Here is a 12,660-nt window from a genome sequence, read left to right on the forward strand (position 1 = left end):
AACTAGATATAATTTCTGAAATTATGAGAAAAAGACTAATGTATTCTGGTCCTGCTAATCATTATAATATAATATTGTACTTTGAAAACATATACAAAGATTTATATTATTAAATCAATAATAATCTGTACAAATTGGCCTCATAAAGATGAAACAAGTTCAATTTATGTAACTAATCGTATGCTTATACTAAATATTAGAGATTAAAAAAATCCACTTTTATTCAATATGACAATTTTGTTTGTATGAATATTTTACAATGTATATATGCGTAGTACATAATTATAATATAGGGACAAGGAATATGTTGATGTAATACAAAAATGAGATAATATCCATAAAGTGATGGCACACGGCGTGTGTTTGACCGATGAGCGATGATTAAAACTAAGTATTGATTATTCATCAAACTTCGTTACTAATTCTTAAATAGTATATCATATAATCGTGGTTGGTTTATGATTTATATGTATACTTTTTTTTAATAATATGGACTTCAAATTTTAAACTCAGGATATTGGCTTAAAACACTATGCGAATAAAAAAAAAAAAACAAATAACCGATTCCGAAGGTACATATTGATATTGTGTATTAAATAATAACAATATTAGATAAGTATTATTTTAAAACAATTTATTGAATTTCAATAAATATAATTTTTAAGTTTATTTTAAATTAGTATACCAATTTTATTTTATACTGCTAAATTACTTAGTATAAATGGCGAAAATCAATATAAAATCCAAGAACAAATCCAAGAGGAAATCCAAAAATAAAAAAACCAAAAAGCCCAAAAAAGTTATTAAAATCATTGACACTGTCATACCGATTTCTACTCCTGTAGGTTCTGTTCATTTTGACGAATTTTTAAAAATATGCAGAGAGCCAAAATTAATTGAAAATACTGTCAAATCTACTAAAAAAACAAAAAACTCAAAAAAAAAGAAACAAAAAAAAGGTAAGAAATCTAAGAAAGGTAAGAAAACTAAGAAAGCTACCAAAAATAAAAAAACCAAGAAATCTAAGAAATCTAAGAAATCTAAGAAATCTAAGAAATCTAAGAAATTTAAAAAATCTAAGAAAATAGGTATTTCTAAAGTAAAGATAGTCGTAAAACCAGATGATATTCCTGTGTCACCTCAACCAACATTATTTCCATTGATCAAGGCTTTACTATTACCTTCCGATGATGATGCTCTTGATGAAAATACATTATTTTCAGTAAGTTATATAAAATAAATGATTTCATGAATTAAAAATGTTACTTCATAGGAATTTGTTGTTGGTAAACCTGAAACTTTAATTTTAAAACAATCATCAATTCGAGAAATAACAATAATTGAACAACAGGCCAATAACACGGTTGACGAAATAAATAACTTAGAAGAAAAAATCAAGACACTAATGGAGGTAAAAGCTAAATTTGAATATTAAAGATATTAATTATTGACAACATAATTTAAGATAAATGATTTTATTTTACAGAAACCTAAATTGAATGAATCTGAAATTATCGAATTGGAGAATCAACAATTGCTTGTTTTGAAGTTATTAAACGATTTTGAAAACAACTTGGCAAAAATTCGCGATATTTTTAAGAATGACAATTTGGACAACACTAATGAAACTGATACCGATGGAGAAGAGATTAAATGTTATATCGCCGATAAGGCCGAATCTCATCAGATGGTAACTACTTTAATTTAAAAAACTGTTATATTTTATTTTAATACCTATTCATTTATCACAGAATGTAGAGAAGTGGTATGAAATCAATGATCTAGCATACCTGTTATCACCAAATACATCATTTGACAAAGGCATTACCGTATCGGAAGGTCTTTTAGAAATGCTTGATGAATTAAAAGACCAACAAACATCACCGAAAAACAATGCGAAACGCATTGATGTGTTCAAAAGACTTAAAAATAAATTCAGTATATTATTGCCTCCACCAAATGTGGACGTAAGATTATTACGAATTCAATATTTGGTTGATTTCAGGTTTTCTTACATATATGTAATTTCTTTGTAGGGCAACAAAGACTATTTGATGTGGGTAGATAAAAAACTTCACAGAGATCATCGGGATATGTTGAATAGTTCTAAACATCTGAAGATATTTCAGTGTTGGAATCAGTTAGAACTAAAATACAATATTATAAATGCACTTATGATATCTTTGAAGGACGCTATTAAGTCAACATCACCGGTTTGTTTTAACAACCAATTAATTTTTTATTTATATTTATGGTCTGTAGTCATCAAGTCTCAGTATATTACAAATAATATTAGAATAAAATAATGAGGGTAAAGGTGTGAGTAAAACATACCATTATTAGTAGGTAGATACGTTTTAATTTTTAAAATACCAAGGGAATCACTAATCAGTAGGTATGTTGCATAGTAGAAACTAGAAATCACTTAGTAATCTTCATATGTTACTGTTACTAATGACTTGTTAAATTTGAATTTAAAGTAAATCATTGAGTAAGAAAACGACTCTGAGTGGTTACTCGCGGTGGTTTGCTAAGCATACTTTACAATTTATTAATACTAGGTACAATAAAAATTTTTTTTCTGATAGTAATACTATAGATTTAATTAATTTCTCAATAATTATTATTATTGTTATTGTTCTATGAATGAAATTATGGTTGGATTAATAGTTTAAAATTAATTTAAAATTTTGGAAAATGTCATTATATTATTACTGTGGATATAGAAAATAATAATCAAGTAAAACTTGAAAAGATCCAAGTCTATTAGTAATGTTGAACTACAATAAATCAGTAAAATTGTTGGGGAAAAGTTACTATTTTTCATTTACTATTTGTTTTGTACAATTTGTATTCAAAACCTTAACTTAAGTCAAATTCTTCAAACAAAAATTGAGACTGTATTTTCTATTTTTTAATACTTAATTATTGCTGTGAGAACGGTATATAAAGAATATTCCATTATATTTTCAAGACTAAAAATAAAAATAAATAAAATTATAAATCTAAAAAAAAATAAATGAATATATAAAACAGTAAAATATTATTAAAAATATTTTGATAATTATATCATGCTTAGGTCATTCTAATTTCTAATACACATATTTAGTAAACATTTAAATAATAAACGGGAATTCATTTTTGAATCACAACAAAAAAGACGTTTATTTTGTAAAAAAAACTGGTAAATACTTGAGTAAATAATTCAGTCTTCGATAATTTTTATACCTTTTTCAAATTGTTTTAAAAAATAAAGATATTTTAATCATTTTCGCATTTTACACATAATTTTAAGATGACTCCTTTTCTTGTTGAAATATATTAGAACATTTCTATATACCTAATCTTAAAAATTACTCAGTAAGCTATTTGTCGAGTTATATTATATTATATTACTCAAATTAATTGTCAATATCTATATTATATTATTACAAATATTGTTCTATACGCTTATATTATTTAGTTCAGGTACTCGTATTTATAATTCGATTGTAATAGTTGTACTATATTGCTATCTAAACACATGCTTGAGATAAGATAAGATACTTACGGACTCCTTGTAGACGTAATTTATGTATATATTGCTAAGACTCCGTGAACCACGATGCACTTGTATCTGTATTCACGGTGCTTGGGTTCGGTCATCTCATAGAACATTATAATAGAAGCGACTCTCTGGGGCGACCAATGTTAATGTGTTTAGAATTCTTGACGGCCTTGAAATGGTTCGTAACTTCTTGTCTTACCGCCAAGCTTACAACATCATTATTGTTGTACGACTAATCATACAATAAATATGTGATAACAGTATTATAAAATTATAAATTTAATTTTAATTTTCTTTTGATATATAATATCAATTTTTTTCGATTTTTTATATTATATGATACGAATATTGAATTTATGATGGCTAATATATTTTTAAGATATTTATTCAATAAATTTGTAAGTAAGTTTGTTTTTCGGATATGATTTTATTAAAATGCATAATTATTTAATATAATTTATAATCAATGTTAATATATACAATGAATATGAATTATCTACCTTCTATAAGACAATTTAACAAAATATATACATAACAATATCTATACAAAATATACAAACTATTAGACAATTTAACAAAAAAATTTATGTACATAAAAATATTTATAAATGACATAAATTTTGCAATTTTCTATTTTTCATGCGAGGTATTTACAAATTACGGTTAGTTCTGGTCAAAGTAGTATAAATTCTAAATCTTATATATAAGTTTAACCAATAGTCGTGGGGGAATTGTTCACAGGGATGTTCAAAGTATACATTTAACATTAAAGTTTTAAGTTTTTTCCCTACTTTTGGTGATGGTGCTAAAGTAGGAAATTGATTTGTAAATATATTGCCTAATTCAAAAATATATTGGTAAAAATTACAATCTGGAGCCTCTAACGATGAAAACATAGACATAGAGCTGTGTTGATGTGATTTGAAGTGTGTGAAAAAAAGTTCATCAGATAACTTTGTGGTAGATCTGCCATATCTTATGCACGTTTCATAAGAATGCATGTTATAACACTTCATTATTAAATATCCACATATATATGTAAAAGCATTTAGTTCTGGCAATTCTAATGATCTGTAATTGGTAGCAAAAATGGGTAACAGATTAATTTGAATTACATTTTGGTTTTCAGGGAATATTGTTTTTAAATCTTCAGCTGGTATTTTATTTAAAGTACTCAGTACTTGGTCTATGTCTTCCAAACAATTTGTACCTCCATTATATTCAAAATAGCTTAATGAAAATAATTTTTTGAAGATGCGCTGTAACTGAATAGTTGTGGGGTTTAGACAGTTACTACTCTGAATTCACATAGTACCAAATAAATTTTCCAAACAATCTTGGTCCAATCTCCTTGTCATTAGTTCAATCTCTTCATCATATTCTTTTGATAATATATTATGTAATTTAATTAATCTTGCTATTGAAATCATCCAACCTGTCAGAGATTTAATGTTTTAGCTTTTTTTAATGTTGTGCCATTGCTTTGTTGATATATTAAATTTTTGTAAATTAACATTTTTAATAAGAAATTATTTTGATTAGGTTCTGATTCATAGTCGGATTCAACGTCGTCTTCTTGTGGCTTTATTTTCATTCGAGAATTAAATACATCAAATAAATTATCAATTTAATCTATTTCGTGGTAGGGGGGTTATACAAATCTTAGTGAGTGGAAATATGCAGGGACCCTTTTTTTTTTTTTTAAATTTGGCGGGCTGATCTTGAGCAATGCATTTCGATGAGAAAAGTGTTCGTAATATCATGCTGTACCGCCAAGCTTACAATATCATTCGTGTCGCTCCGAAATGAAGAAAATAAAAGTGGAGGGATGAGTGTCACTTCTATAGTGTTCTATGGTTATCCTCTGCTAGATTCGATACGGTCCTATTTACTAATTAGTTAACAATAGTTCAAGCCTTTATGCTCCAGTATCGTATATTTATAGCTATGACTAGTGTTCCTCCATGTGGGCATCTATTTCCGATCTTATTTTTATTGTTCATAAATAGTATCTCAAGCGTCCTTCGCTGTTGCAAGCTTCTGTATTTTTTATGATTATATAAAGATTGTTCTTAAAATTGATGTCCATGATGATTATATATGCTTATAGTAGGACTTAAACAGATTTTTTCAGTGGGTTAAAAATATTGAATTATTTCTTAACATTGATTAATGTGAATTTTCGTCATTCACTAGATGCTCTTCTCCTCGTTTCTTCTCCTATTTAATTTATGGATTACCTCTGCTGAAAAGGTATTTTGTTTAGTGTTTGACTGTGCTCGAGCCAGGCCCACTATTGAGCATAGTTCTGTGGTATAGTCTTTACTTTATGGTACATTGCCAACAAATCGAGCATGTCCAGTGCAAGTTTTACAGCTTCTCTATGTTCAACTTAAACATCGTTCATCTCGTGCTCTAAAACTTGAACCTACTACCTTTGACCAATCTCTGTATTTCTCATGGCTCAACCTTTCTGTAAAATATCATGTGTGGTAAAATTGATTCTCCCCATCTCCTTCTTCAACACATTCAAGTTAGAGTTCCTGCACGCTCTACCCATAATATTGCTCCGTTCACTGCACTATTATGTGCTACTATTTACCTGAATTATTAAAATATTTCTAACTGTATGAGTCAATCGAATCTTTCGCCTACTCCAATTGATTATGTTGCTTTAATAAATTGCTATTGCTTTTCTTTATTTTAGTGTATAAATATATTCATATTATGTATACCATTGCTAAATGTAAATACTAAATACTGTGCTAATCTTAAATCGAATGTTGCCCTTCAAGTTTTAACAAATATATGAACATTTTAATATATGAACAGTTTTACTATGCAAGTAATAACACGAAATCCCAGTTCGCGGTTGATCAAAGTATTCTGGTACAAGCATTAGATGAATTCAAACGAAAGACGAGGAATACATTTTTACATGCTGGTCTAGAGGATTACTGGAAAATAAATCCTGAATCTATAAGGCTTGGATCTAGACCTTCATTTGACGTTACGATCTGTCAAAGAAACACAGTTGTAGATAATACAGTTCCAATAGATAAACGGACATTTTCATTTTTGCAACAAAATCCGATAAAAACGAACGATACCATTTGTAAAGGTAATTTATAAACACATACAAACACCTCTTATAATAATAATAATAATATTGTTTATTATTAAATACATTCCGTACATATAATTTCACACATAATATTACTTATATATATTACCAAGCATACTCACATATTTGTTTTTCAATAATGCAGTTATTCAAAATCTGATTCAAAAACTACATTTTAAAATAATTGATATTTTTTACACTATTCAAGGAGTTTTCTATGTAGATACAAAATGATGTATTTCAAATGAGAATCCCCTTGTCTACTGTAAAATATTTGGTGGATAATTTTTTCTGAATATATTGACAGTTAACTTAACGAAGAATTTTTGAATTATTTATCTCTGTGTAGAATAGTACAAAATATTTCGAGAATTCGAAAATGTGGTCTAAACTATATTATATTATACTAAAGAAAAATATGGGAGAAGCACAACGGTTGGTGAATCATTGTGTATGCGTTATAAATTTAAAACTTAGATTTATTATTATTTTTCATTTTATATTTTTTGAATTTATCGAATTATTTTTAAATACTTAGAAGATACAAATTCGAGCACTAGCTTTTTATATGTCTTAGAATTGAACCTACTATTTGAGATATGAAGTAAGTCAATAAAAGGTAATTCGGAGAAACAAGAAAAAACTGTTTTTACGCTACCAGTGATTCATAGTAATTTTTCTACCACACTGATTATTTACAGTGGTTAAATTAAATATTTTTTTGCAAATGTTCATTCATGATCCGTTTATCATTTAATAATACATTCCACTCAATATCTCAATTTGTGATATTTTGTGACTTACGTCTTTTCTCAAATAGGTGGTCCAATTGCACTTGTTTATAATCTATTAACATATTTGTAATATTTATACAGATGCAATAAAGCTGACAAGTTCGAAAAACAGTGAAATTGAAGTCGGTAACACTAATTATAACTAATTTATACAAATATTGAGGTATAATAATAGTATTGTATAATCCTTATTATTTAAAAAAAATACTTAATTACATACCTCTAATTTATTAAAGATTGAAAATTAACGATTTCAAGTTAGAATCATTTACTGACATACTAAGTTATATTTTAGAAAGTGAATATTATTGAAAAACCTTTGTCCGTTTATCTAATGGAACGAGATTCCACTTTAAGGCTGTATTTTGTTGATGGATGGTGACGTCAGTACATGGTCTGGATTGGATTCTCTAACCAGCATGTAATGCAATAATGTGTTCTTTGTTTATCATGGAATTTGTGTAATACTTGAGCAACACGTCTTACTTGTTTATTATTTTACTATTATTTTTTTTTTTTATAGAAACTTTACTATCTGTCTTACATAACACAATAAGTAATAAATATGACTGACATAACACTACATACATAATAAAAATAACACATGATGCACAAGATGAGGGAAATTTTATGCAATAGGTATGCAATTAAGAAAACCTTTCTTTCTACTGGGGACCGTGAATTCAATACATTTTAAACAGTTATCGATATAATTATGTACCTTCGTTCTCATGTCCGGCAACCAGTATACGCGCGAAATGTTTTCGATAACCTTCGATAAGCCAACGTGTGCCATATCGTCGTGGCACGTTCGTATGATATTTGACTCCATAGACTTTGGTACATACAATTTAACATCTTTATTTTCTTTCCTGTAGACTAGTCTATTCCGTAACGCAAATAATTTACTATCTTTCATGGATAACTCGTCCCTAATTTTAATAATGTCGTCGTCAGTATTTTGCCCAAGGGCGAGCACTTGATTGAACGAATTAGATTTTAAAAATTAAAATAGCATGACACCTACTGAATGCGTCTACGTGCTCCACATTTTTGTTTGGGCGGTGAAATATGTTAAAATTGTAGTTTTGTAAAAATAACACCCATCTAGAAATTTGGGGGTTAATTTCTTTCTTACTCAAAGTGAGGTTATACTATGATAATCAGTCATAACCTTGAACGTTATGCCAGCTAAATAAACGTGGAAACGTTTAATAGCGTATACTACGGCGAGACATTCTAATTCAAAACTATGAAATTTGGACTCGCTCGGGGACGTGCGTTGACTAAAGTAGAATACTGGTTTTAATATGCTATCTTTCTGTTTTTGAAGTAATATTGCACCAAACCCTGACGAGCTTGCGTCGCAATGTAACTCTGTATCTGCGTCGGGTGAATAAATAGCCAATACCGGTGACTCGGTCAGTGTTGTACACAAAAAATCTAAAAACGTGTTGTTCCGTATCTCCGAACATAACTGTGTATCTTTCTTAACGAGATCGTAAAGTGGCTTAGCAACTGTCGATAAATTAGGAATAAAACGGCGAAAATAGCTGGCTAATCCTAGAAATTGTCTTACTTGTTTTTTTGGAATGTGATAGGTAAGCATTGCCTCGATGTGTCTCGAACTGGGACGTATACCGTGTTCATTTACTAAATACCCGAGGTACTCGACCTCTTTAAAATCAAAAAAACATTTATCTAACTGAAATTGTAGGTTGTGCTTCGCTGCCAAACGGAAAACTTCTTTTAATATTGTGAAATGTTCAGTATAATTTTGGGTTGCAATCATCATATCGTCTAGATATACTAATAGGTCGCCCCGGCGGATTAACTCGTGAAAAACAAATTGAATAAATCGACCGAATACCCTAGGCGAGTTGGTTAACCCAAACGGCATTTTTACATATTCATATTGTCCTAACGGTGTGACGATCGACGTAACCTAACCTAACCAATCGGAAATACACAACAGGCGCGGCATTGCGCCAGTACTGGCTAATGCTGGCACACTATTGGCAGCCAGTGTTGGCACCAGTACTGGCATATGTCTGGGATGATAACGGTATTCAGTACTGACTTTCAGTGCTGGACCAGTACAGACATTTAGTACTGGAATAGTACTGACTAGCAACTGGTAAATCATTGTGCCAGAACTGGCTAATGCTGGCAGCCAGTGTTGGTACCAGTACTGGTATATGTCCGAGATGGTAATGGTATTCAGTACTAACTTTCAATGCTGGACCAGTACAGACTAGCAACTGGCGCAGTACCTAAGTTACATAACTGATGCAGTAGCAACTATTGTTACAGGTACAATAGTATTCTGTACTAGTCTAGTGGTACCTTATTTTATCATAACATTACGATATATAATATAAATACTATATTAATACAATTTCTAGTATTCCCTAAATTAGGAAATTTATTGAGGCCATTAAAATAACAGTATTTTGAACTATAACTGATTCTAGATGCTAAACAATAATCAAATTTTTAGAATGTAGTAACTATTAATTCATAGTAAATTTTAACCTTGGCATCTTTATGCATATAGCTTAAACAATAAAATACTCTTAGTTATCAAACTGTACTATATTTCTGAGAACATATTTTAATCTTTAATGAACAATTTAATGACAAAACTTGTTTATATACAATCAGGAGAATCATTTTTTTTTTCTGTACTATCGTTGGATTTCTTCATTTTATAATATTGCCTTTCTTTCTTCCCACCTTCACGGTCATTGGCACCTAAAAACCATCGGCTAAGTTGACTTGATATATCTTTAATTTTTAGACTTGGATCCTTAGTACTAATGACTTCTGAAATACAAAAATAAATAAAAGAAAATATATAATTTTACAAAACAATATTAATAATATTGAATACCTAGTAAGTATTTGTAAGTCTGTGTTGCTGAAAAATTCAGTTTTTACAACCATTAGTCTCTCTCCCAAAACCACTGTATAAAAGTTGAACATCTTTTGATATTATTCGCGGCATGACCGCAGTTAAATTCTCTGTCACTTTCATGCCACTTTTTATGTTTATCACCATAAAACATTTCTAAAAAATCAATTAATCATCAATAAAATAAAACTGTAGTTTCAGAAGCAATTTTACCAGTTTCTTTATTAGGTCAAGGTCAGTTTTCAATTGAGTATCAAAATCCTGAAAATCTTTCAAGTTCAATTTGGGCATGTCATTTATCTGTTCATCTTCATCTTGCATTATTTTATCGATATCTCCAACAATATTATGGGCAGCAAATAAGTGTCTCGTTATTTTGGCTTCTTGGGTTATTATGTATTCTATACTTCTTCTGGTAGATTCTAATTGAGCTTTGGTAACTGCTTCTGAAGCAGACATACCTATAACAAACAAAAATTTAGATATGTGAAATTGGTAGTTAACATAATCAAATCATTTTTTTTGTTGATAATCACTTAAAAGTATACTAATCAAGTATGTGACTAGGTAACTTAATGATTCTAACACCTATTAAATCTATTTAACTATTTAATAGCCAAACATTAAATGTGTTAATCAGTTAATTGTATATGGTATTTTTAGGAAAGTGTTAGAATATCCATCTAGTTGAAATTAACTGTTAACTGTTTTGATTCAGAATACTCAATGGTTTTTTTTATACATGAATGCCTTGAGAATTTAACTAAAAATATACCTGTAGAGCATGTACAACCACATGTTCAGCATGGATTCATCTTTTTGATGTTTAAAGAAGTTTGAGCTAAAAACAATAAATAGTTAAATATTATTAACATTTTAAATTTTAAAAAAATCAGTTTAGTGGTAGATTAATTTAGAAATGTGCCAAGTTAATAAAACTCACTAAATCTATGTAAATGCAAAAGCTGTATTTACCTTTTTTATTGTTGCTTCCTTGAAGTACATTGATCTTTAAGTTTGTGAGAGACTGTATTTTTTTATTTTGTAATTTAATATTTTTAGTTGTTGCTGATGGCAATCTTTTAAATTTTGATGTAGGTGAGGACGCGGTTAGGTTAGGTTAGGTTAGGTTGAACTAGAACTTTTAGCATGGTCTAAAATAAAAATTTAACATTATATAGATATTCATCATGTTATCAAGTAAAATATGTTATATGCTTAGTTTAATGAACATAACCTCTTGAAAAAAGGTGAGAATGAAAAAAAAGGTAGGCTAACACCAATTTGAAAAGGAGTTTGTTCAAAGAATAAGAATGCCCTAATATATTTTTTTTGTTAAGTTTTTGATTGTACTAACTTCTGGATCTTTTTAATGATTTCTTCTTAATAAAAGAGTGTGCTATTGATGATCCTGACGAAGTACTATGATCAGATGCCAAGTTTTGTTGCATAGGGTCATTGGAATAGATACTATCATTGTCATCGGCTTTAACCATAAAGAAGCAGTAATTAAATATCAATGAATTAATATTCAACATTTTATTATATTAAACTACCAAATAATAATAATATATATTTTTGCAAAAACAACAAGTGACACATTGTATAAGTACATAAAATAATTATTTGCAGCACCCCCTAAAAGCAAAGCTTGTGCTGGGGGAGCGGTTCTTATATTATATTACTTAAAATAAAAACATAAATAATAAATTAGTGATAGTTGGCATTAAGAAGTAGCAGAGTATAGATATACAATATTTTAAACAGAGTAAAAGATAAGAGTATTTAGAACAAAAATAATTATAACAACATATTAATTATATAATAGACAGATCAAGATTTTTAACATACTTTTTGAATGATTTCAAATTATCAAAATGGCTAATGTTAATATTTAAGGTTTGACATAGTTTTAGACCGTTATATAAAACACTCATTTGACCAAAAACTTTACTATAATTAGGTAGGCATATATTAATATTATGTTTATATCTTGTATGATGATCATGATCGAAAGGGATAATTAAATTTTTATTTTTATAAAGTACAATTAGTGTATTAAAATTAAAAATATACCTAAAATCCTTGACTTTTAGTTCTTTATAAATTAATGTAGTACTTGTTTGAGATGATACATTTAGAAGATATTTAATAATGCAGTTTATCGTTGTTAATAATCTAGATAGATGATTGTTGTAAGTTCCTCCCCATATTGATATACCATAAGTAAAAACTGATTGCACCAAGGATAAATAAATAATTCTTTTATATGAGTTATTAA

The 12,660-nt window shown here is 28.4% G+C and overlaps 1 protein-coding gene and 1 pseudogene across 1 annotated transcript; one reads left to right on the top strand and one right to left on the bottom strand.

Moving 5' to 3' along the window:
* The first annotated feature begins 721 nt into the window (after window positions 1-721).
* LOC111041593 lies at window positions 722-7,611 on the top strand. The gene is made up of 7 exons (XM_022325896.1): window positions 722-1,222; window positions 1,274-1,411; window positions 1,487-1,690; window positions 1,752-1,967; window positions 2,037-2,213; window positions 6,380-6,668; window positions 7,547-7,611. Exons 1-7 carry the CDS (start codon window positions 722-724, stop codon window positions 7,609-7,611), a joined length of 1,590 nt encoding a protein of 529 aa, XP_022181588.1.
* A 2,504-nt stretch (window positions 7,612-10,115) lies between these two features.
* Window positions 10,116-10,526, bottom strand: LOC111041597 (annotated as a pseudogene).
* Window positions 10,527-12,660: the final 2,134 nt, after the last annotated feature.

This window comes from Myzus persicae, unplaced genomic scaffold, assembly GCF_001856785.1.
Source record: "Myzus persicae strain clone G006 unplaced genomic scaffold, MPER_G0061.0, whole genome shotgun sequence".
In the NCBI taxonomy this organism is placed as follows: Eukaryota; Metazoa; Arthropoda; class Insecta; order Hemiptera; family Aphididae; genus Myzus; species Myzus persicae.

Coding starts and splice junctions, on each gene's coding strand:
- LOC111041593 (XM_022325896.1), top strand. CDS start 722: ATGGCGAAAATCAATATAAAATCCAAGAACAAATCCAAGAGGAAATCC. Junction 1,968..2,036: donor TGCCTCCACCAAATGTGGAC/GTAAGATTATTA, acceptor ATTTCTTTGTAG/GGCAACAAAGACTATTTGAT. Junction 2,214..6,379: donor CTATTAAGTCAACATCACCG/GTTTGTTTTAAC, acceptor ATATATGAACAG/TTTTACTATGCAAGTAATAA.